Here is a 26,880-nt window from a genome sequence, read left to right as displayed (position 1 = left end):
CATATTCACACTAATAATAAGCTTAGGCCAAAGGCTACTTATATTTTATGTTCATTGCGGCAACATTCCGCAGACAATCAGTCACATAGGCTATCCTGCTCGGCTAGGAGTGGCGAAGTGGTGTCAAATCCAAGTCTATTGTAGCAAGGACATACGCTCCAACCACTGCGAGTTTCAATGAGGGCAAGGACTTCTACCTTACCAACGTAGTCATCGACATGCTGGTTGTTTAAGGAGTAATTGAAGGCAATGCAAAGAAGCAATATACATAGATTATTATTGCAGGTAGTAATCCCACTGTTTTACAACAACGTTTTTGAACTGACGCATCATCAACGTGATGTCATTTCCAATCGGTTTGCCATAACATTATTGGATGCCATTTAAAATTGCCCCGGGCCATCTTCTCATCGATATCTGGTTTTTCAGCATCCAAGTTCGTAGCAAAGTTTCTGATGTATCAGCTTTAGATTTTTTCAAGATAGAAAAAATTAATATACGCTACAGTATCTGCTTAAATCGATTTCAAAATTAGCTTTACAATGAAAAGGAAGGAAGCCTTAGTTTTGTTGCTTCTTGGCGTTTTGGCTTATTCGTACGGCCAAATTAGTAAGTACAATTCTATCGTAGTAAGCTACATAAATTAGGACTACTTTGACACCCCTTTGAGTAAAAAATTTTTTTTCATACGTAGCCTTCATCATTTTATTGAGCTATGACTCTTGTGGTAGAAAATATAGAAGAAGTTAGTATTTATTTAGGATTTGTAACCCTAAAGGGAAAGTTATTGGGTAAAGTTACAGGGGTTTTTCAATATGTTTTTTGTGTTTTGGTTTTAATATGGACAACCTTGCCTGATACAAATAAATAAATAAATACTATTATTCATAGCCTACATGAATTTTTGTTTTTAAGAAGTGTTTAGCCTACATAGTACTGAAGATTCTAGACTATAGCCTAACTAAGTGATTGTGTTGTATTCAACTTAATAAAATACGATTTTATTAATTTACGCCTTCATACTGATATTCAAATTTTTTAGAAAGTAACAAAATAATGATTTTACATAACATGGCAAATTATATCCAAAATCCTGATTGAATCATTGTAAGCTACTCGAAAACAAGTAATTCAACAAAGGCGACACCTTTGCAACAAATGCGAGACATAAAACGTTGTGCAATATGAGCGAAACAATAAATTCTTAAACAACCATTAAACATTAAATTAGTGAAATCGTGACTTTAATTTATTTGTATGAAGTAAAGTGAGCGCACTTGCAGTGAAACATCCTGTTCATCAGACAAAGATTTATGCATATAAACAGTTATACACCTACCGTACGTGGTAAATAAACATTGCATTTAACCGACTCACAAAAAGAATTTTCACCGAGCCAAGCAAGACCTGGGTCCCGAGAGATTGTAAAAATGTTGAGGACAAAATAACAAATCAAAAGATTTCTTACAAAGCAATGTCATGATTGGAGGCAGAATCGTGCAGCAGTTTACAAGATCTTGGAGACCATGCAATCTAGGAGGAAAATAAACAACAAACGCCCTTTTCAAACGTTATATGATTTATATAAACATTGCCAAAGTAAAATCCAGCTTTTAACTTGTTCGAGCTTTGAGATAATTTATCCATGTAAATAGAAAAGAGGTTTGGATTTAGCACGCTTCCTTGTAGGACTAAATTAAAAACTTCAAAAAGGTTTAGATATTGTATTTTTCAATAACTAGCTTAGGCAATTAGAGTCAAACCAGGATCGAGATTTGTGATATTAATTGACAGTTAACCTTTTAGTGAAGATAGAACTCAAAAATGATGATTATCTCAACAAAACAAACAAACTAGGCTTTGTGGTATTCTATAGGCTAGTGTTGGCTATAAGTGAATCTCTGTAATCAAGAAAGAACGCTTCGGAAATAGCTTAATTTTCCACTCTTGATTATTCATTAAATTCCGTTGATAATTAGACGTGTTCCTTGACTATTGTTTTCGAAATGCTAAAGATTTTTTAAGTCTGGAAAATGTTTGCATTAGGCCTATGTCAAGCGAAGCTGCCTATAAATATCAAAAAAATTGGCCTTTAAATACTTCAAGATCATTCGAAATGTGATTATTATTGTTATCAATTAGGCCTATAGGTTTTAGGCTGCAATCTATTTGCAGCAGCCTAAAGAATAGATAGTGAAACACTGTATAACTCACAAAAAAATTTGGCAGAATATTTTGTTTTACATCGTATCTGCTGTAATCATACGCTTATTTCATTTCAGGCTCATGCAGTCTTCTTACGCTTCCTCCTAACGGGATAATCAGCAGATGTACTAAAGGAAGCTTGAAAGGATCGAGATGTACTGTGAGATGCAAGTATGGGTTTCGTCAAGAGCAGACTACCAGAACATGCACTTGCTATACAATCTTCTGCGTGTGGGAAGGAACCAATCCATCTTGTGATGGTATAATAAATTAATTTTATGATTTAGCCAATATATGCAAAGACATCTGTTTTTCTTGATTACGTTACGGCTCTTTGAGAATATGATATGAGAATATAATAGAAGAATTCTGCAGGTGTGAGAGCCGTAAAAATTTCGGGTTGGACAAAAATTCAGATGCTGGTTATTTGCACACATACAGCCTATGCTAAAGCTTTAAAAAAAGGATAAAAATATTGAAAAATTTTCTATTTTGTGTGTTTTCTAATTTGAAATAGGTATCAAAGTTTACCAAGGAAATAAGTGACCTAAATCTACCTACTTCGTGTGTTACTATTTCATACTATAGGCTAGTTGTTATCTTTAGTATGGTTTCAGTGGAAGAGTGCGAAAACCCAGATAACGAACACGGAAAAGTTACCATTGTAGACAAGTGGTCTGGAGGGTTTGCCGGTTTGATAGAATTCAAATATGTTCCACCTGTTTTAGTTGAAGGGTGGTCAATTATCTTAAAATTTGACAAAAGTTTAGGACGGGTAAGTTATAATTGTATCCTTTTAATAAACTATTTTTTTTAATTCTTGAAAGCATGATTATAACAAGCGATAGCCTATATCTTTTAATTAGGCATTGTATTTTTTATTCCAACAGTGAGATACAATTCTGGTAAAAAGACTGCTTTGTTGAACCATAACTCTACGAAATTAAGCAACACTTTAGCATTTACAGCAACACAAAAGATAAACAGAGCTTGCCAACCCTTATTGACATAGCGAATTTATCGCAATGTAATTCTGTTTTTGAAATACTTGGCAAAGGCTAGATGTGTAGCTTATAGCATATAGGTGGATTGAAAAGGAGAGACGTCAAAGATTTTTAAATATTTACTTAGTTGAAACATCACTACTTTGTAGCACAGTGGCTGATCCAAGGAAGGGGACGACCATAATTTATTATGTTTTTAGAGAGCTCAGCTTTCGAGCTGGTCTTCAGAGCCAACCTCAGTTAGTTCAAATCATGATAGTTTCACCTTGAGCAGCCCACAATATGATTTTAATTCGACACAAAGAGCATCTTTGAATTTGCGTACACTTTTTGTTGTAAATGGAATCAAAGGGGAAGCACCTACAAGAGGTAAGTTCTTTTAAAAAGTTTGTCATAGGCTACTTTGTCTGTTTAATTGTGCAAAAGATTGTTATTTAAGTTGAATTATGCACAGGATCAGTGGCTCCGAGAGGGGGGGGAAGTCGGGCTACCTTCCCCCCTAGCATAACATTGTAAAGGAAAAACGAGTAGTTTTTCGTTTTGTCACTTTTGAGGGGGGCCCATTTTTACTACTAAAATAAAAAATTTATCAACTTAAAAATAAACAAATGTTTGAATGAAATGCGTAGTTACAAGTACTTTTCGATCATTGTAGATGCTACTTTAGATGTTTCTTATCAAGAACAAACCATTCTCCTTTTGAGTCCGGCTGTGTTATGCTGCTTCAACACGTGAAATCTGTTGCTGTTAAGCCTGCTGATCTCTGCATCACTGAACGTTTTATCTTGTTCTAACTTGAAAACTAGTGCTGCTTTGGCTAAGCGTGTATTATGTTTGCTTGACCAACTGTACCTTGACATGAAAAACTGCGTTTGCCTGGCATATGATAATGGATCCAACATATTTGGAAAAGTGTCCAAGCAAGATTGAAGGAAGTAAACCCTTCTTGCCTATTTTCTGCTTAAGGATGTCATTGCTTAAATGCACTAGAGTTGGACTTCATGGTGTGCAGTGTTGTCCAAATATTATATCAGTTTTGAGTAGTCTAATTAATCGACTATAAGCTTATGTCATCTTCAATTGCAGCCAAGCCAGATAGGAAATTTTAAAGAAAGTTATCCCATTTCCAAGCAGCCTACCTGAGCAGTTTCAAACCTGTGCTTCTCTGCATTATGTAGATCACAGGTCTAAGCGAGATTCACTCTACTAACCTATTTATGCAGCGATAAAGAACTGTGCAATGTTTTTTCGGCCCCAGAGGAGGCCCACACGACGACGACGAATGGACAATAAGCTGATGGATTTAATGAAGTTAAAGGAGGATGTAATTGAAGTTACAGAAAGCTGGAAAGAGTTGACTACTCGCAAGCTTAAGTTGTTATGGGAACTATGAATTAAAAAAAAAAGATTTTATTTTTCTGGGGACGGAACGCTACAACAACTCCGCTTCACCAGGTCAATCTTACAAACGAAATTTATTCTACTGCACGCTATGTTGCAAAGGATTCGCTAGCTGTTGGTAGTTTATTCACAAATGTATCAACAATCTCAAAAATATCGATAGGTTTGAAGTCCTATGGAAATATCATTGTAGGCCTATATCTGATGTGTAGTTGCAAGCATGTGAAGCAAATTTAAACAAGTTGTACAACAATGACATTTTGGATAAGTTTGTAGGCTACTTTTAAAAGAAAGCTACCCAGCAAACTTGAACTGCAAACCGCAACGCATCACCTCAGGCTCATGATATCTGCTCAAGGAAATCATTGATTGCAACTTTCGAAACACTTTTCCAAATATTTTTGTTGCTCTGAAAATTTGTTACGTAAACCAGTACCTCCAGCGGTTGCAGGTTGAAAACGCGGTTTTAGCACACAGAAATTTGTAAGATTTGTTTACGCTCCACCACGACTTAAAACCGAGTGAACAGTTTATGCATGTTGTGCATCAAATTAGACCTTTCAAAATCTTTATTATTTGATGCTGTGATCCGTAACGTTGCATTGCAAAAGGTTCAAAATGGATTGAATGCTTTTTGAGGTATTTTCTTTGCCCACACTGTGTCTGTGTGTTTCCAATTCTTCCTCTGTTAGGGACGGTACATTACGGGACGCGCAACTCCGTTGTTCCTTCAACATTAGAAGGGTTAATTGCCAATTTGACATTTTTTTACGCTTTACTGCAGGCTTGCTTTCAACTAAAAACCTTAAATTACTTTAAAACCAACTTAAATCTTCTTATATAACCCAAAAAAAGTAAAATATTTTGTAAATTAGAAAAAAACGTAACCCTTCTAGTGTTGCGGATAAGCCAAAAGTGGATGAAGTTTCGCATCCCTATGATCTACAATCCCTATTCCTCTATCTACGGTAAGTTATACTAAAATTACCACCTATAACAATTTCGATTCACAACCTGACTGAAGCCAACGCAGATGCAGTGACGCAAACTTGTTAAAGGAGGAGACGTTATCGCCGACCCAAAAGCGATTCTTCCAGGATTCCACACAACAAACAGACAAGAATTCATCAGCAAATACGCCCACACTGCCCAAACACCAGAGAGTTTGCACAAACTAATGCATTCTTTGAATATGGTGCATTTTTCTTGGAAGTGTCTTTATTTGGGGCCAGAATCGTTTTGGTACGGGACCTAAATTATCCTCCCAACGGCCATGGCCAAAGGCACCATGTATGAGGTGTGCATGTGAACATCATATAACTTCACTGCAATTCTTTCAAGAGAAAATATTGAGCAACAATGGCAATTTTGCTCTAAGTGTAGTCGAGTGATTTTTGTTGATTTTCAGATTGAAAGCAGTTTTTTCATATAAATATATACGCTGTTTAAAATCGAAACTTTAAAGGAATTCAATTTCACGATGAGGCGATGAGGAAAGTAGCCAAGTTCCACTTAAGACACATGATGCGAGGCATGATACAAATTCGTCACTTGTATTTTTGCTGAAAAATGTTTTTTTAGGGCCCACTTTTTGTATTGTTTCCCGACCAGTCATGATTTCTCTCGGAGGCCCTGCACAGGATTGCACAAGTTTGGGTAGCTAGCCTACCATTCGGCGCTTATACTGACTAGCAGTTATTTTCAGAAAGGACAAGAAGACATGTCCTCCTAAAGCTGTGGTTCCCAACCAAGAGGTAAATTAACCCCAAAGGGTAGAATGCGATTCTTCAGGGGTAGCGCGGCACCACAACCGCGCTAACAATTTATAGCATTGAACATTTTGACATAATTCTTGACTACTTACTTGTGTGAGAAGAGATTTGCTACTGTGTTGGGTTTGAAAACGAAAAAGAGGAGTAAACTAAACATGCAAAGCGATGCACGTATTGCACTGAGTGTTACAGAGCCAAGGATTACAGCATTGGCCCAAAAGATGCAGTGGCAACCGATACGCAGAATGCTCTAGCTTCTTAAAGAAGTTTTTCGTTTAGTTTTTTCTTGCATTGAATGATTTTAAAAACTTACTGAAAAGTAATGCATAAAACGATATCCTGTATTGTTTTGTTTTTTTCTTTTATAAAATGAAATGTTGAGTTTAATACAGTATTCCATAATCGCTAAATTTATTTGGGTAACGGCTCGAAAGGGTTGGGAAACACTGCCTTGAAGGAATATATACTCAATATCAAACAAACTAGACTCCTGCAAATGTTTCTAGAAAATTACGTCCCCACGTAGATAACGCTACTTCGAAGTGAAAGTGGATTGATTACTATGCAGTTACAATCACTGCGTCATTGACTCCAACACTTGTGGTTGACTTGAATGGTTGATTTGAAAGAATGGTTGACTTGTTGATTGTGCTCTTTTTTAACAAAGTAGTAGTTAATTGAATCGCTATAACAATAAACGTAAGGAATAGGCCTATATGTACCAAGTTCATATCTGTAGCGCACCCAGCATGGGGCTAAGGGCGCTCAAGCCCCCCCCAAACCAGCCACCAAAAAAGAAGTTTTTGTATGTTTCCCATTTATACCTTATGCTTCCAGGTTAGTTATGAATAAGACACAACAATACAACAGGGCTGAGCATTATAACAATATATTTTACATATTTACAAATAGTTTTAAGTCGAAGCCTTCATCAGGAACCTGAAAATATTTATAAAAATCATAAAATGCAATAAGTTTCAACTTCTTGAAGGTAAAGTTAATAATAATAATAATAATAATGTTATGGTTTTATTTATTGTCGCTCTACAACAGCTAAGGTCTTTTAGCGACAGGGCTCATTTTTAATTTATATCAGGTTTACGATGTTATCACATTATTACCCGACTCATTCTCACTGCGATTTGCAGGATAGAACACAATCGGTACCGTTTTTAAAGTCTTCGGTTTGACCCGACCTGGAATCGATCTCAGATCTACCAGCGCCAGAGCCGAAAGCGAAACCACTCGGCCACTTAGCTGGTGAAGGTAAAGTTACATTAGGAAAAGGCAACTACATAAATAACTACAACAAAATTTGCACCACAGGGAACGTGATACATCAAGTAAATGTTGAGAAAAATGGACGCGCCTCCAGCAAATGATTGTTTGATTAAATTTGGGTTGTAGCGTTTGATTAACTGCTTCCTGAATTTTGGTATCAAATTGGGATTTGCCTTTGCGTAAAATTTTAAATGAGTCAGCAGAGAATTTTCGATCTGTGCAAAAAGAACACTCCATGATATGGTCTTTGATGGCTCTTTTTTTTAACTCCCTAAAGTTCAGATGCTCTGTACTCTCGTGGTCAAATGTCTGATGGACATTCCAATGTAGCTTACCGTACGTCAATGCCGAATCACACGGACATGTAAAACTGGTATACGACATTTGAGCAGAGAGACGAAGGCGTCTGGGATCACGGCTCAGACGCTGGTCACGCGGCGCTGGTTCGGCTCTCGGGGTGTGCGCGTGAGCAACGCATTTCAGGACTACTCTCCATTCAGCAGCTTCTAACTCTAATAAATGAAATAATTCCCCAGCAACAACACTTCAACAATCGGACAACGTCACTCTGCCAATCTCGGTAACCGGCCCTTAGTCAAGAGTCTCTACAAGTATGCGAAACTACCAGAAATAACCTATCAAGCCTTTGTCAGTCCGAGAATAAAAATTCAAAAACCAAAACCAAACTTTAGTTGAAAATTCGAACTAATTTTGAATGTTTTGTAAGTAGAAAAAAAGTCCACATCAAATTTACTGTTTACAAAATTAGTGTTTTGTTTCAAACTGTTTTCGCGCTAGTTGTGGTTTTTGCACTTATTTGTGTTGGCAAACAGAAAGCTAATTTTATTTTGTCATACATGACAAAAAAGTCGAGACCTATAGAAGATTGCGAGAGTGGACGTAGGGATGAGGATGCTTCTTCTTCTTCTTGTGTTTGAGGCCGCCACAGATCACGTTGTTACATCCAGGCGCAGCAGCCAATGGATTGTGTGTTCATCGAGCGTTGTGAGGTCCACCTATGGGTTGTGGGCCGTGAGTGCCTTTAAATATTAATCAAAGGGATGGGCATTGGCCTATTGTCACTGTTGTCGTAAATCACTCGGCCGACATTTCTGAATTAGCCCCCCCCTCTAACTTTTTTTCTGGGTGCGCTACTGGTTCATATCGTAATATTGCGCTAAAAATGAAGTTATTAAAAATCTGCGAAAGTGTAGTTCTAGTTTTATTTCACTCTTGGACCTGGCTTCGGAATTATTATGCGTCTATCAATATCAACATCTCTAAATGAACAAACTTAAATTATGAAAGTGCAGTACGAAAAGCTCTTCATCGCGAACAATAGCGCATTGTATCCAACTCCCAAAACAAAGAAGAATCATAATGATGATAATTAAAAGCGCGTGTCGGAGCGTTTAAAAATTTACATATCATAATTAATTCCATAATCCGAACATGCTAAAAATGATAACCAGCTATATTTTGACGTTTAGTCAGTAGCCTACGATTGACTTCATTCCCAGATAAAAACTGTCTTTTCTGCCAGAGCTATTTTATTGTATAGGCCTACGAAAGATTACATTTTAATTTTGTATTTAAACCAAAACTAAACATTCCTCTTTCTGAACATACATTTCTTTGGAACAGGTTATATTGGAATGTATGATCGGAGGATAACCGACGTCACATGTTACAACCCTACATCCGGGATGCAAGCAATGAATGTTTTACCACTTTTTGCTGCCTCCACGTTAGCTGGAAGGTCAACCTCTACAACTTCGGAATTGCTGGTGCCATCTACCACGAAAGAGATAACGACCACACAAACTGCAACAGAAGAAACATCTTTATCACTTACTTCAACATCCACTGCATCGCCAACAACATCTCAACCAAATGAAGCCGTCAAAAGTTTAAACAAAACTTCGACAGACAATGGACCCACAAATTCACCGAGAACTACGGAAACCAGTCTTCCTGTTGAAATAACGACAACTGCAAATTCTACTGAGTTCAAACTGATGCAGCCCTACCTAACTTCAATAGATGGAATGGGGTGTAAACGTAAGTTTATTGAAGCTTCATGGAAGTTACCGAACCTAACTGATTTTGTGTTTTGGCATGTTTAATCGCTCTGTTGCATCATAGTTCGTGGATGTTTGTTTTACTTATAATTCCTTGTGACATCGCAATCTCAGAGCAGAGGTTGAAAGACATCAGCTTCTGTGATATCACAAAACTACCAATGTCCCCTATTACGGTTGAGTTGTGTCATACAGTAGGCTACGGTTTTTTTTTCAACAATAGCCACTCCCAACACGCCAATATATCAATTGACGGCAACATCGTACCGTGCTAAGCTTTCCAAGTCTGCAGTAACACTTTTCTTAACGTTCAGTTTTTCCTCAGCAGAATAACAATATTAAATTGGTGGCATGCTTTTAGTGATGTTTGAAACAAAAATATTGTAAAATTATGTCAACATTTTGAAATATTTCCTTCAATTCTTTGTCCTGGTTTCATTTTTGTTCAAAATTTTTTATCTTGTTTCCTTTTGAATTCCAACAAAGCATTGAGTCATCTTTTGTTCAACTCAGCATGAGAAAACCAAAAATGGAAATTTAGCCGGTTGTAATATGCTCCCGCCTCTTAAAGAAGTTGTTCGTTTAGTTTACCACTACCTTTAAAAACAGGCTTGTCTCAAAATTATATGAAGATTCTTTAGAGCAAAAAATATTCGGTGCTTCCTTTAATTTTACCGGCTTGCTTGAGTAGTTTCAGGCCCCATAGAATTGTCTCGCGCTGGGGTACAAATGCACTCCATGGACTTCTCTGTCAACGTTTGACTGTCATTGCCTACTGGCTAGTGGCTAGCCTAATAGGCTACTGAAGTTTAATGTAAACTTTGTACAATACGCCATACTGTATTAAATAAAAGACACTAAGGCTTTTGTTTCTTTAAATTGCGGCTTGTTTTAGTGCAGCGTGGAAACACGAGCTTCAGAACTCAGAACGGATGGATCGATAGAAATCAAGCTTATTTTAGCGGGAGTGTTATTGTGAGAACAACAACCACAACTGAAGACTGGATAGCTGTGGTTGTCTTTGCACGCCCCTTGAATGAATTAGCGGTAATAATTTCATCACTCTTTAACCTTAACCATCACTTTTTAACCTCTACTCTACAAGTAGGCTATGCGAACCTACAAGGATAAAGATTCAAAACCAACCAACCAACTGCTTCAACAAGAAATCCTTCTGATAACCTTACCCATTATTTTGTTTATTATTTCATTGCTTATAATTTTATTACTTGTTTTTATTGTTAATCTTAGTTTTGTTATAATTTTGTTTGTTGCTTATGCAACGCCAACAAGTACAGCCAGGGAAAAATGACTTCCTTTGAGGCAATGAGAGCTTTACTTTGTTTCTGAACATAAGCACGACAGCACAAGTTCAAAACGACGATATCCTTAATGCCAAAATTCGAAGGCAGGAAAGCAATATGCACAACACCTATAGCTGCTCATCAAAAAGTAACACAAGGGCGTGGGATACATTGTTAATAGTCATTAAAGTTTTAGTGTGACAGTGTACAGTACTTTACTTTCTTTACAGGTGTGGAGGACAGTGGTTGCCGGCAATGAAAGTGATGGTTGTTTATGGAAGCTGAGACCAAAGAGTCACGACTTCGTATTACATCCAGGAGTTCTAGACATTAATTTCATAGCAGAGCTGAAAGAACATGCTGCTGTCAATCCGCTCGGTGCGTACAAATATCGTAGATTAGCCTTTTGTATTTTATTATTATGAGAGTTTTTATGACAACAGAACACTGACTTTAAGTTCACTACATGCATACGAGAGCTGTGCACGAAACAAATTTAAGATATAAAAACGTCGACGAAGAGTGTAAGCCTACTGCTTGAAGAGCTTTAAAGATGTATCGCTTAGTGCGTGCAACCTTGATACTTGACGGTACACAACTCTTGCAACCGATCGAACAAAATTGAAACACATTGTAACTTACATGAACTCGATCTTCAGCTAAGAGGAACTGCGTGTCACTAAATAGGAGAAAATCGGCACAATATGACACTGTAGTGACAATAATGTCTCATAGGCCTATCAATAACAGGCATTTCTTGCACGTGCCTAATAGAAATGTAATGGGCTGTCTGTTTTGTTCTCAACAAGTCTGCAAAGTATGTAACATCAAACTAAAAATCTTCATAACACGATAATATACAATATATACAGCAATACGATATATACATAAAATGTTTCAAAACGTCTCGGCCATCACTAGTACGTAAGTTGTACGCAGCTGGTATTTTAAAATTCACTTTTGATACCCGAATTCCAAAATAACTATATATTTTCTGTTTTTATTCATAAAACTACCAAGACATCAAATCAAATCAGCTGCAGACGTTGAATGAATGTAAAAAACAGTTGATTTGATTTCTGGGTATGATTACTAACAATTTTTATTGACTGCATAAGATAATTTACAGTATAGTAGCACAGATTGTTTCAAGTAGAAAAATCAAGTAATATTTACTTGCATTTTACAGCTGATGTCTACCTCTGCTCAAGGTACTTTGAAACTGGAGATCCAATAAGACTTCCGGTAGATGGAGTTATTGAGCCTGCCCCTCCAGCTAACGTTTTAACAAGCATAAGTGCGTTATGAAAGTTGCATGGTTCTGTTTTTGTTGTCACAAAAACATTTATGCAATCGACATTGTAATGTTGGTTTTGTGCAAGTTAAATGTGTCATTTAGATTTGTGAGAACATTTCATTTTATTTTTTGTTATATTTTATGTGCATTATTGCTACCTAGCTGCGCAGGCAAACGTATCTTTATCATTGTCAAGGAAACGTCTTGTTTCACAGTTGGTATTTTTTCAGTCATTGTCACGACAACAACCGTTTCGACTCCAATGGCGACGTTACCTACAACCTCAACATCGCCTCTTCGACCTAGACCTTCTCAAAGCTCTTCCTCCAGATGCGACCCTTCCGCCCCAATGGGTATCAGGTCCGGAAACACTGGGCAATCACGCCCCCGATGGAGGAGATCGAGAGGTAAGGTCTATGGCACACATCTATGCAAATTTTACAACAATTGGAAAAAAGTAATTCAAAGAAAGAAAATTACGCATTAACAAAAGAGTCAAAAACAAAGATAAACAACTTCGTTTCGTTCTTGCATTATAAAGTTTGAAAACTGATTTATCGGAACACTTGACTGCTGAATTCAAATCAGAGTTCAAATTTCCTACCTCATTGCATTGGCATAGTGAAAAACTTACGTGTAAAACTTTCACTTGCTCAAAAATTTGAGTCAGCATAATATTCTATTAGGCATCATCCATCAACAGTATCATAGCCGATGCGGCCTTTGATGAACTAGATGCTCAGTTCGTAAATTTTTCCAGTGTTCCCTTTGTCGCGCAGTGTCCCAAAGTGTTCTTGGTTGGCTGATTGATGTATTGAAATTGGATATAAATGTTGTTCTTTGTCTGCCACGAGCACGTTTCCCGAGAAGGCGGCCGCTTAGACAGAGATTTTCGAAATCTTCTTTTCTGATAATGTGACCGAGAAATTTGAGTTGCCTTTGAGTTATGTTGTTCAATAGTTCTTTATCTTGATGTACCTGGTTTAAAACTTCTGCATTTGTGATGTGATCAGTATATGAAATCCTGAGCATTCTTCTGTAAAACCACATTTCAGCTGCTTCAATGTTACGCCTAGTTTCTGTGTTGAAGGTCCATGTTTCACAACCATACTGGAGAACAGACCACACTAACACTTTGAGAAGCCGCACCTTCAGAAGAATAGAAAGCTTGCGATCCAATAGAATAGGTCGTAGTCTATTAAAAGCGTCTTTAGCTAGGCCTATTCTTCTTCGTATCTCTTTCTTACATCGTGCGTCCGCTGTTAAGAGAGAACCAAGATAGTTGAAAGAAGACACTTGTTCAATTGTGTTGCCTCCCTGGTGAAGTACAAAGTGGGGTTCAGGACTATGTTTGGAGATAGTCATGCATTTTGTTTTTTTGTCATTAATTTCAATTCCATATTTTGCACTGATGTCTGAAGTTTTGTTAATTAGTGTTTGTAAACCTTCCGGGGATGTCGCTATGAGCACAGTGTCATCAGCATAGCGAATATTGTCTATTAGGCATAAAACAGCATAAAAAGTAGGCTATAGCGTTACTATATTGCTCGGTAACAAGATGGTCTGGGATGAATTTCAAGTTTTTCTTCAACATTTAGGGCAAGAAATAGTCAAGAAATTACAAAATCATCTGGTTCCAGAAAGGCAATACCGTAATTTTCTTTGCTATGAAATATTGCAGTTTTTGTCAGGATTTCAGCCGTTAACAAGTAAAAGTTGATAGGCTATTATTGACTTTTGTTTATAAATATGCTTATTTTTCTGCTTTTTGGCATTTTTCAACAGTGATGTGGATATGATAGATAGATGTCAATCAATACAGTATTTAAAAACTTTTCACATAATTGTTTTCATGAAGTAGAGCGCTTGTATTATGCTGCCTGAAGAAACTCCTAAAATTTTAAAAATCATGAGAGGTTTGAGGCACCCTTGACCCTACTGTCGAGCCCAGACCTGCTAGCAGCACAACCCAGGGGGGAGGGGGACATTGACAATTCCGACACTGAGCTGGTTATCTAAAAGAAAGAAAGGTTTCGTCACCTTTCACATTTGAAGAGCTACGTTCCAATTTGGCTCAGGGCTACATCAATCATAACAAGATGGCCGACTATAAGCGGTTTGGAAAGATAGCTCTGAAACTACCTTTTTATGGTTACCCAATTGGGTCGACGTTGCATAAGTTGCGACTCAAACTAGGTCATTGAAAAAACAGTTCTCAGCCATACTCTAAGTATTGTAGCCAAAAACAGACGTGGAGTGCGGTAGATTTTTTAATAGTTGTTTTAATTAAACAAGTGAAATTGTTTTTAAAAGCATGGCACCACAACAATTAAATTTCGAGACAGGATGCAGACAATGGCTACAAGTATAACACACGTCCAAGATTAATTGTTTTTATGCAGATGGTACCAAGTACGACTACAATGAACTGCTGGTGAAGTCAATCCTCTTCTACGAAGCCCAAAGGTCGGGATCACTACCACGAGGAAGGTACAAGCGTGTTCCTTGGAGAGGCGGCTCGATGTTGAAAGATGGATGTTCAATTGGAGTGGATCTCAGTCGCGGCTGGTTTGATGGTGAGTCTCTTCTGGTTGTTTACTCAGCGTTATAAAAATTAAATGTTGTTCGATCAGACTTGATAGTGAGCTGTGTGCTGGCTTGCATTTACGATAGCATCTGCTTCAAAAGTAGCCTACACTTTTGAAATACACTTTATAAAAGCAGCTTGATTTTTCGCTCGATAACACTATTGGGCTTAAAGGCATACTAAATAAAATTTTCAAACGGGAATCAAACATTAAAATGCGTAAACTGAACATTCAAGAATACATTTAAAAAAAAATTACCGAAATAAAATTGTTTTCAATGGCGCTGGCAAGGCCCAAAGTCCAATATTTCATTTATTTTCATTTTTTTTCAAAATGACCAAAAAGTGCAAACACAGCTCGAGAATACGTCGTAAAAGACAACAATAACAAAAGCCACGTTACAACATCTGATGTTTTAACATCAGATCTGAGGTTTTGAGCAAACTGTCTGATGTTTTGACGTTGAAATCTGATGTTTTGATGTACATACATACATAGCCTACAGTTAAATCGCCGGCAGTAACAACTGTTGCGTGATTAGCTGATTGCTCGTCTTTTATTACGTAGACTGTACAGTCGCACGCTTCGCTGCTCAGGCCCATTCTGGTTTTGAAAGCTCTGACAAAAGTACGCGCGGAATGCTGATGAGACCGCAATGGGGCAAAATTTTATGGAAAATCGTTTTATGGTAGCAAGTTAAACACAAAGAACGTGGAAAATTGCCAAGTCAGGTTTTTTCTTTAGTACCCCTTTAAGTCTCATTAAGAGTCATTATCCTATCATGCTTTTGCAATTTTGCTAATGGTTCATTGAAGTTTTTCCATTGGATATATAGTTACATTTCAACTTGCTAATGATAACTTAAGTTAATGCATCAAAAACATGATTTAAAATGAACATGTATCAAAAGCGTCAACGATTTGCCAAAGTTGCTTTGGAAACATTTCAACTGATGATGGAATCACAATAACTGTTTTATATTGAATTGATAAAGCACGTGAAACCTTGCCAGTTTTGGACGTAGAAATTAAAATTAATGCCATTGGATTTGATACTTGGGTTTGGCCAGGGATGGAGGAACCACGTGGGCCTCGTGGGTCTGGGCCCACCTACTTTATTTTCTGGGTGGGCCTGGCCCACCCACTTTTGAAAGCCAAATTTTTTTGAAAAGGTAGTGAAAACAGCAAATTAGAGAAGGATTTCCAAAAAAAAGCACTTCACTCATTTGATACACACTAGTTTGATTACACAGGCCAACAAAACAATTTTGACACAAAAGGTGAGAGTCATTTCAGAGTAGACCTATTTCAGGGCCCTGATTCCAAAAATGCACTTAGTTTTTTCGAATTTTCGAAACTACCAGGAATTGAATTTCGAACCAAGATTACATTCTTCCTTAACAAGGATAAAATTTTAAGCAGCTACTTTATTGATAGGCCTACGGTATAAATGGCCTTCGTACCTTGATGGGTGTTGCTCAGTAGGCCTATAGTAAGTCTACCATAATAAAGAGTTGCGTTTGTTCATCGATGGCTTTGTTTTGCTTATTCGTCTAGTTTGTTAAGAAAAACAATGTATGTATTTTATTTGTACTTAGTAGCTTAGTTAGTAAGTCTGATATTGTTGATGTCAACAAATATATTAAGGTGATTGATTTCAAATGGCGTTTATACAACTCAGAAATGTGCCTAGGATTACTTTCAGTTTTGTCTATGTAATAAACGACACGATGTTAAATCTATAGGGGCTCAAAATAGCAAAAAAAAATGTTTTTGCTGTAGGCAATCTTAAAAACTAGAGCCAATTCAAAAAAAAAGTGCATTTTCGAAATCAGGGGCCTCGAAATACCCTACAATGACTCTCACATGCCGTGCCTTTAAAAAAAAATTTTTTGTTTGCTGTGTTATCTTTGATAGCTCAATGATGAAATCTAATCTTCAAACTTTTCTGTTGAGCCCACTGTTGATGGGAAGCACGTGTGGGTGTGGTTGCGTGTGGTGATCTATAAATCAATCTAATTGTTCTCCAAGGTTAAAACAATGATATCATTACATACTATGCAGTGCATGCACGTCGGCCTACTGTGTAATGCTGCAGATTATTTCTCCCAGGTTGGTATTATAACTGTGTGTGTATATTGCCTTTTTATTTGTGTGTACATCGCCATATTTTGTACAGCGCTATAGAGCAATTTAACAATTTTGTAATTTATTTGGCCAAATCGGACCCAAAAATGGAAATTTTTCGCTGGTTGGCATAAAAGGCAATCATGAAAACACAATGTATAAGCGATTTGAAGTATTAGGAATGCAGCAATGTTATGGGAGGTCAGGGGGGCGAAGCCCCCCAGAAGTTTGATTAACTTTGACTGCTACGCCTTTGGGCCCACCTACTTTTAAAATGGTTCCTCCATCCCTGGGTTTGGCGCAACCAACCCATACTAGTTTATTTTTGAATTTTGATGCGTATATGCCCATCGAAATGGTAATCTGGTTTAATCACGTGCCTGTTAGCTCGTGCTAAAATGATTTGCGCGAATTTCAACCAAAAAGAAAAGGCTGAAAATGAGGCAAACATGAAGCATTGCTTGTCCATTCTGTTTGTGGGAAAAGAATCTAAAACGTTTGCTTGTAAAATCAGACAGTTTATGAAAAATAAATTTGATGTGAACATTTTTCCTATTTACAAAACATTCAAAATGAGTTCGTATTTTCAATTAAAGTCCCAGGCGCCTTCGTCACTCTGCTCAAATGTCGTATACAGTTTTACATGTCCGTGTGATTCGGCATTGACGAACATCCGTTTGTCTGACCACGAGAGTACGGGAGCATTTGAACTTTAAGGAGTTAAAGAAAAGCGCCATCAAAGACCTTATCATGGAGTGCTCATGTTGCACAGATCGAAAATTCTCTACTGACTCATTTAAAATTTTTAAGCAAAGGCAAATCCCAATTTGACACAAAAATCTAAGAAGCGCTGTTAATCAAACGCTACAACCCAAATTTAAATAAACTATTATTTTCGGGAGGCGCGTCCATTCTCCTCAACACTTAGGCTACTAAATGTATCACGTACCTTGTGGTGCAAATTCTTTTGCAGTTACGTAGTTGCCTTTTCCTAATGTAATTTGTTTTTTTCCGTCGGTTTTTTTCCACGCTATTGCTTTTAATCGCTGCGTATTTCTTACTTAGTCAGTTAGCTGGTTACCTTCAAGAAGTTGCAATTTATTGCATTTTTACAAATATTTTCAGATTCCTGATGAGGGCTTAAGTCAAGCCGAAAACGTTCAACTGTTAAAACTATTTGTAAATATGTAAAATATATTGCTATAATGCCCAACCATATGCATGTTGTATTGTTATGTCTTGCCTGTGTTTGATTCAAGAACGCAAACTCTCTCTCGAAAATATGTTTCCTTATAGTTGACAAAATCAACAAAGCCATAAACATTTTTCAACTGGATTACAGGTTAAATATAGCTGCACCACCTACGAAAGCACATGTTTTCTCATCTAATGTAATCTATTTCATTAAATTGCTTTAGTTTTCATCTAGATTTATTTCCAATGCATGGCTAAGCTTCATTTGGATACATGTCACAGACTCACAGTAACACAATTTTTCCTGAAATTCTCCCATTTCAAGAAACTTTACGTTTCGTCAATCGTATCTTAAGTCACGACTGTGACTTACAAAAATGTGGAAATTTTTCTCTTGACGCAACGCAAATGTAGCTTGTGCATGGAAAAAAGTAGCTACGAAAATGATGGCAACATGTGAAGACACGAGAAGAGATTTGGCGTCACTCATAACCTGCCGTTTTACGCCACTTATCACAAGTGATATGTGTATCTTAAATTGTGTCTTCAGATGAACAGTCTGCACGAATCTTCTCTGCTCTTGTTTTAGCCAAATTTAAGTTCGCTTTCGTCAAAGTAATTTTAGCCAAATTTAAGTTCACTTTCGTCATTTCGTCAAACTTTGTAAGCGTTGTCCAGTTCACAGAATGAAGTATTTTTGTAGGCTATCTACCAATTGATGATGGGTTTCAAACATCAGTTTCGAAGTACTATAATATTGCTTTTTTGCCTGTTGATCAAATTTTAAGCTAATAAGTTTTCAACACAAAATAAACTTTAACATTTTTTTGTAAATTAGTGTTTTGCTAAAAGTGTTTACTTTAAAATACAACGATGGTATATTCCCATCAGCTGGGGACCATGTGAAGTTTACATTTCCGACCGCTGCCGCTGTGACTACTTTAGCCTGGGGTGGAATCGAGTTTAGATCTGCATACAGAGATGCTGGGATTCTTACACGATTCACTGGTTCCTTCAAATGGCCAGTAGAGTGGTTAATCAAAGCCCATACTGCTCCATACGAACTCGTTGCTTTGGTGAGTGTGTTGCTTGTAGGATCGTAAATACAAAAAAGTTAGAAAAACGATCCGCTTTTGCTCAATACAATTATTATTTTTCAAAATTTGTCTCTGATGTAGCCTGGTAGCTTACACTTGGTTGCTGCACACTTTTTTCTTAGGTTTGATTATGGGATGATTTGGTGTATGTAGCTGTTGAAACACGTTTTTGTAGTCGGACACACACGATAATGTACAAAGTACCTGTTTTTTAATTTATTGGCTCGATAAACTTATTGAGTTAATTTTTTTAACTTTAAATCTTTCGAAAGACCGTAATCTTGGTTACAAGAAGATGTTAAAAACATGACGAGCTTTTTCAATCTTTCGATCAGGATAACGAATTCTACAAATTGTTTATATATCGTAGGTTGGAGACATTAAAGCAGATCACAACAACTGGGGAAGACCCGAAGACTGGAATTTGCCGCGTCCAGTTTACAAAATTACAAAAGAAAACCCTGGGTCAGAAGTGGCTGCTGAAACCGCGGCAGCTTTAGCCTCAGCGTCAATTTTTCTTAAAAACTCTCATCGCCAAATTGCTTCCAATGCCCTAGCTCATGCCAGGCAATTGTATGAATTTGCAAAGAAATACAGGTAAAATGGAAGCCAGAAGTACACTTTGGTGTGAGACCTTGGCTAATAATAGTTCAGCAATGGATTTTCTAATATACCGTAGCCTATGCTTCGGTATGCAATTTCAAATAGTTTACTTTGCAAGTCCATTTAAAGCAGTCTTTGACATTCTGTTAGTGTAACTTTACAGATAATGATGGCTCTGTCCTTTCTCCTTAACTCTTTGTGACAAACACTACCAAGAAATTTAAGCAAAAGTGTTATCGTGTAAATTTTCTTTAAAAAAATATTTCACCGCATTCCCCTTAACAATTTCTAAGCCAACTGTTTAGGGGCGATTACCACGAATCTGTCCCTCAAGTGATGGAGTATTATCGATCCTGGAGTGGAGATTCGGACGAGATGATATGGGCGGGATGTTGGCTTTATAAAGCAACTAAAGAAAGCAAATACTTAAATGACGCCCAACGATTATACGCCCAGATTGGGGGACCTTATTTAACAGAGGGAGAGTACTCTTGGGATAGAAAAATGATCGGAGCACAGGTAAAAAAAGCTTTGTAGATACTCGCATTTATTTTTCTAACCTAAACTGCTTCAATTCAATGGAGTTTACTTTTGCAAGCAGAGCGATTAACGGAAATGGTGTTCAACGTACTGTAATTTAAATAATTCATTTGTTAATGTCTTTATTTAAACAAAACAAACAATCATTTGTGACTTCTGATAAGAAAGTATTAATATTTATATTACTGTTTATCATTACTATTATAATAATGGTGTTTATTATTCTGTGCATTATGAATCACTGTAGTAGGCCTGGGCGTTGTAGTGACGTACACTTTCAAACAATTAATACTTGAATGTTCAAACTGTGAAAGAAAGCTCTGTTCTATACTTCTACTCAGTCACTAATCATAGTTATATGAAAGTATTAATATTCAAATATGTTTGTGATATTCTTGGTTTTTTGTCTAGGTGTTGTTGGCCAATCTCACAGGGGAGGGAACATACCGGGCTGGGGTGCAACGCTTTATGAACAAAGTAATAAGACTCACAAAAAGGACTCCACAAGGAATGATATGGATTCGGCGGCACGCGTCTAATCGTTATGCAGGTACAAAGAAGTTAAAGTAGCAAACTGCTGAAACTAACCTCGCAAACGCAATGTCAAGTTGTAATGGTAAGAAACTTTCCCAGATTGAAAACCGTTTTAGTAATTGTATTTACAACGTCAGCACAAGCAAAAACTGCGCTTATGAACAAGAAAACGTCCAAAATCAAGCGACATTGGTTCGATTCTCGGGGTGTGCGCTTGAGCAACGTATTTCAAGGACAGTTTTTTTTCTTTGCGCAACGCTCAGAGTTCAAAATGAACTCTACTGCACCTTGCAGGTTTACGTTTTTCCGTATGAAATGGATTTGTTTTCTGACTCGTCACTAGCAAGGACAGCCTCCCCACCTTAGTATTATGAGTCATGGTTTGACCAGTACATGCCATTACTGGTACCGTTTATAAAGTCTGTCATTTGACCGGACCTGGAATCGAATCTAGGCCTACCAGCATCTCATCCGAAGGTACAAACCATTCGGCCACTGAGCTGATAAAAAGCAATCTTAAAAAAAAAATCAAACAAGGACAGCTCTTCATTCAGCGGCATGTATTGCATGGAATCATTCACTAACAACAAAACTTCAACAACAAGCGGAAAGTATTCTTTGCCAATCTCGGTGACCGGCCTCCGTCAGTGGTTCAAAGCCTCTACAAGTATGCGCAACCTCTAGGATTATGCTCTCAAAAAAGAAGGTTTCTCAGTCACATTACCAACAGTTCTGAGTTAGGTGCCTGGCTAAGTTATTTACAATATTCTTTTTCAGAAGTAGTTTTTATATTTAAAGGTCAATGTATAAGGTCTAGAAAGAAAAACATTTTGAGCATGCATGTAAACTAGAACTAATTGTAAGCCAGAAAAAATTGAGGCTTCAAAATAGTTTTAGTTTTTTTTGCATGCTTAAGCATTGTTTGGTTAAATTTGAAGAAAAATAAAGCAATTATCTACTTTTTTATTGCATTGTAGTCGATGTGATTCTAAAGTAATATTATAGTTATGAATATTTATAATAATAAATAACTAATGACAACTTTTTGCTTGTTATTCTCAAAATAATAATGTAATATTAAATAAGATTAAACCATGAAATATGTGATAACACAAAAAATATTATTTGTTTCGTTCTTCCAGCAAACGCAGCCATGATTGCTCTGATGGCAAGCAACTTGGAACCTCCCTTGCCTAACAGAGAACACTACTTAGCATTTGCGAAGCAACAGATCCATTTGCTTGTTGGCGACGCCGGCCGTAGTTACGTAGTTGGCGTGGGAAGTAACTATACAGCTCGACCACACCACAGAGCAAGGTGTGTACTGTGTAGGCTATCTGGCAAATTTTTGCATTTTGAGAGGCATAACCTATCGTGATTATACCTTCTCAAAGTGAAACCAAAAATGTAAATGTTCAGATTTTCTTTGACATCACTTACTATGGATTCATTAAAAGTAGACAATGACCATTGACCATTGACCAATCTTCCATCCCACGCCAAGCTCAATCTTGAAGTAGTTTGAATAAACATTGGATATTAGCTATTATAGATTATAGAACTGATGCCAATTTTGTAAATTTATTTATTTATAATAATAAGAACTATCAAACCAACATACGACCATTTTCAGGGGCGCCGGAACGATTTTTGACTGGGAGGCAGGATTATGAAAAAAGGGCACTTTTGTTGCTGAAAGGCATTTTTTTAAGTTTTAACATAAGATATAGCGATAATGCTCATCTATCAGCTCATTATCCGGTAATGATACAAGTATCCGGTATAAAAAGAACAAGGGCATCATGCTGTGTTATAATGATGTAACCTACTGTGATACAGAATTTTGTGTCGTGAACATTATTTTGAGGCAAAAATGAAAGATTATAAGTTAATTAGTCTAAAAGCGAATAGCAAAAACTATAATAAATCAAATTGTGCAGTAGCTTACATGACCTTAAAAGGGCACCATTACCCCACCATCCACAAAAAAATTGAGCGCACAGGGGCATCCTCCCCTGCCCCCCTCCGCTTCCGGCGCCCCTGACCATGTTATGAAGGTCGACGTTTGTTGGACATTTAACTAATTTTTACTACAGGGGAAAAATTGTACGGGTGGCGTTGAAAGTTTTTTGACTATGTAGCAATAACTTGCAACGATACCTGGCTGACATCCTTACAAGATGCCTTGTGTGTGTATTAGTTAGTTATCCAGTAAACAGATGATGCCCAAACTTGAATCCAAGCACCGGGAAATGAGAAGAATGAGAGAAGAGTGGCCATTGCATTTTCTTGGCTGCGTTTGCTTCAGCAATTATGCCCACCCAATTTCTTACATCGAGGTGAACAGCGTTTGGGTAGAGGTGAACAGCGTTTTGCAACAGGAGTTTTGAGCCAAGAATCGAACCGGGGTCATATGACTTGAAACCAATCGCTTTATCCACTGCCCAATCCCACCGTCATCGTTATACAGTACACCATCATTATTTTCAAATTGTTTTTCTAGTTCATGCCCTCCTCCGCCCGCTATATGCAACAGGGCAATATCTTACTTTGACCCCAGACCGAATCATTACATTCTGTACGGGGCTCTGGTTGGCGGACCTGATGCAGACGGAAACTTTGAGGACTCTAGGCAGAATTATGCGCAATCGGAAGTCGCGGTTGATTACAATGCGGGATACCAGTCTGCAGTTGCCGGTAAGATTCTGTTAATTGGAATTTTTTAACCTTTTCTAACACTTCAAATCTTAATTTCTATAATTATAATAAAGGGTGGTTTTGAAATACAGGATGACGCACAATATAACACACAATAGGTGTACAGATGTTCTTACAAAAGATCAAAGAGTATCTTCACTGTTCGTGAAGCTTTCAATCACAACGTTCAGTTGTGTTTCCAATCTGAAATCGTGTAAAGGTGAGTCCCATCATTGATTCAAGCCTCGGGGAACGAGAAGATAAGGTTCTCATTAGACTAAGCCTTCGGCATTAACGAGAGTAGGGTGGCCAGTTCCTTTCTCTCAGCCGCCTTTCCTTCAGCAACTACGCCCACCCAATTTGTTACACCCTGGGTAGAGGTGAGCGGTGTTTTTCAACAACCAGCTTAAGCCGGGAGTCGAACCAGGATTGCATGATTGGAAAGCGAGCTCCTTATCCGCTGCGCCATCCCACCGAAATCGTGTAAGCATCGAAATAAAATGGAGGAGTTTCATCAGGGCCGTTGACAGAATTTCTCAGGCCCGATACCAGTTTATTTTTGGGCTTCCTTTATCGACAAAGTTATGAATATAGGCCTAAAGGTTATGTACAAACTTTTATTGATGTTGTTTAAGCATGGTCATTTAACAAATCTTGCGCAATCTTAAAATTTCTTTAATCGCAAAACTTACTCTGTCTAGCGGTTGCTTTTTTGAACTTTTATTTGTCACATGGCGCTAGAGTATTACTTCCCGATTCCATTGATGTTTCACTGGTCATTCTAGGCTCACCAGAAGAGAATTTACAGAACTGCAGACAGTTAGAAAGTTTTTAATTTGATTTCAGAAAGGTGTTTGGGTCTAGGTCAAACATTTGCTGATTGCTGCAATCAGAAAAGCGGTTTTGGTCTAATTTTTAGTGCAGAAATAGGGATAGTAATCTTCTTACCTGTGCCATTTCAGTTTTTGAGTTTGAACAAATATTAGCCTGTTTACTTTAAAATTCGTGTTTCCGGTAATATTCGTAGTTAGAGAAATCACTATACTAGACTAAATTCTCATTTTGCTGTTTGGTAATAAAAGTGGCTATTTTACCACCAGAAAGCTGAAGTGGGCCCGGTACCCAGAAGGGGGCCCGGTACCTTACCATCTGACTGCTGAAGCGGCTGTTTTAACCTCTGATGGCAATTCCTTTATATCTGATTATATATTAAGATCTTGATAATGTTTGAAGTCGTGGAGAATTTTTTTAATTTGAGCCCTTTAAATATTCCGGGCCCGGGTCCAAAAGTACCACCTAGACCCCCCTGTCAACGCCGCTGCGTTTCATTGAAAGCTGTAGCTTGAAATAGCTAGGCAATACGGTAAGCAGAGATGTACGTATACGCGGCATACTTGCGGCGTAGACTTTTTGTTTACGCTAACGCTTGCGGCCACATTTTTTTGGATAGTTTGCGCTTGAGGCTACGCCGTAAAGTTTTCGCGGTTTTTTAGCGCATAGCGTCAACGCATACTTTTTAATGCCTTTTTTTTGCTACAACACGCCAATACCTTCCAGCGCTGCAGTTGATAGAATGTTTTCAATGGGCAAAGACATATTGGAACCAAAACACAGCACAATGTCAGATGAACACTTTCAGATGCTTGTGTTTCTTCGTGGAAATTCAAAATAAAACTTGTTTGTTTCGAGTGGTTTGTACCGTGTGAATATTTGGCACCTAGCAAACAAAATTAGTTTACGCTAGTGTATGCGCTGACGCTGACGTCGCCAACTTTTTTTACAAGTTGCGTTGACGCATACGGCGTATGTTTTTTCGAACGTTTGCATTAACGCTGACGGCGTCAAAATGTTTTGTATGCGCGTACATCACTGACGGTAAGGTCATAGAAATAACGCCCGCCCCGATAGCTCAGTATTTTAGTGCGTGACTTCTGGAATGAAGAAGCTTCAAGATCAAGCTACGCTGATTCGACTCTCGGGGTGTGCGCTTGAGCAACGCACGTTAAGGACTGCTCTCCATTCAGCAGCAACTAATGGATGGAATAATTCCTCGGCAACAACACTTAAACAATCGAAAACTTCACTCTGTCAATCTCGGTGATCGGGCCTGAGTCAGTGATTCAAAGCCTCTACAGTTTACAAGACTGTAGAGGCTTTGAATCTGCCAAACTGCGAAACTGCCAAGATTAAGCTCTGCAAGAAGCTTTGTCAGTCCGAGGATAAAGATTCAATCAACCAATCAAACCTACAAATCATACTCAAACAGATCAAGTTTAAATTGGACTTCCGAACATTATGTTTTTTCATATTATTGGAAAAAATGACATCAACAGTTGATTGCATAGATTAAAATACTTTACTGAGATGACCTTATGAAAATAAATTTGGCATTAGCCTATTACTTTTAACCATACGAGTTTTAGCTGTTTTTTTTTTTTTATAAATCTACGCATTTAGGCTAGCGCGACTATAAAAAAAACTCATCAGGAACATTCGAGAATCCACGGTTTACTTGTTTGAAATTGCTGTTTCAGCCTACTGTTTTAAATAAAACTTTTTTCACGATTCTTTTAATTTCCGCTGATTAAACAAAACATGAAAACAGGTTTCATACTTGAAGTGAAGTTAGATGTTGCCAAACATTAAATAAACATTAATATTTTGTGTGTTTCCAGGTCTGAAGTTCCAAGCCATGAAAACCAGACCAAAACGAAAGTCTAAAAAACGACGGAGAGGATGACGACAATGAACTTTCGAGAACATACGGCAGCACTTCTTTTCTCTGTACACCGAGATGTTTAATGTTTGTCGGGAAAAGTCTCTTTTCCAGTTGTAGGCTATCTCAAATTCATTAACGTATGACTTCTTTTTGAAGCTTCACCCTCAGCTTACTAAAAGAGACCTCAATTTCGGATAAGTTTCATGTAATCATATTTTTCGTTTTTGGATTTTTTTTTTCTCATTCAGTTTTGCAACTGTAGGATACTCTTGCAAAGAAATTTTCTTTATCACGTGTTCTGGTCTGTTCAGTTTTATTCTTTGCCATTCACAATTTTGCTTTATGCTCATAGCATTGGTAACTTTTACCTTCCACGTATTCTCCAATCCGTATTCCTGTTACAGTCATTAACTAGCCATCAATAAAATTACCGTGGG

At 37.5% G+C, this 26,880-nt stretch overlaps 1 protein-coding gene across 1 annotated transcript; it reads left to right on the top strand.

Moving 5' to 3' along the window:
- The first annotated feature begins 525 nt into the window (after nt 1-525).
- Nucleotides 526-26,880, top strand: LOC145776635 (uncharacterized). The gene is made up of 17 exons (XM_082587866.1): nt 526-609; nt 2,283-2,465; nt 2,823-2,980; nt 3,410-3,578; nt 9,308-9,724; nt 10,640-10,791; nt 11,279-11,426; nt 12,238-12,345; nt 12,576-12,752; nt 14,748-14,921; nt 19,145-19,329; nt 19,721-19,947; nt 20,259-20,472; nt 20,905-21,043; nt 22,170-22,344; nt 23,531-23,724; nt 26,400-26,880. The coding sequence occupies exons 1-17, from the start codon at nt 543-545 to the stop codon at nt 26,462-26,464; spliced, it is 2,952 nt and encodes a 983-aa protein (XP_082443992.1). The 5' UTR covers nt 526-542; the 3' UTR covers nt 26,465-26,880.

The sequence above is a fragment of the Aplidium turbinatum genome, chromosome 9, assembly GCF_918807975.1.
Source record: "Aplidium turbinatum chromosome 9, kaAplTurb1.1, whole genome shotgun sequence".
In the NCBI taxonomy this organism is placed as follows: domain Eukaryota; kingdom Metazoa; phylum Chordata; class Ascidiacea; order Aplousobranchia; family Polyclinidae; genus Aplidium; species Aplidium turbinatum.
The sequence above is the reverse complement of the archived record's forward strand: the minus strand, read 5'-3'. Positions and strand labels throughout refer to the sequence as shown.

Excerpts from the sequence above, each read along its gene's own strand:
- LOC145776635 (XM_082587866.1), top strand. The coding sequence starts at position 543 with ATGAAAAGGAAGGAAGCCTTAGTTTTGTTGCTTCTTGGCGTTTTGGCT. Across the intron at positions 2,981-3,409 it reads TTGACAAAAGTTTAGGACGG|AGAGCTCAGCTTTCGAGCTG; the intron begins GTAAGTTATAAT and ends TTATGTTTTTAG. Across the intron at positions 19,330-19,720 it reads CATACGAACTCGTTGCTTTG|GTTGGAGACATTAAAGCAGA; the intron begins GTGAGTGTGTTG and ends TATATATCGTAG.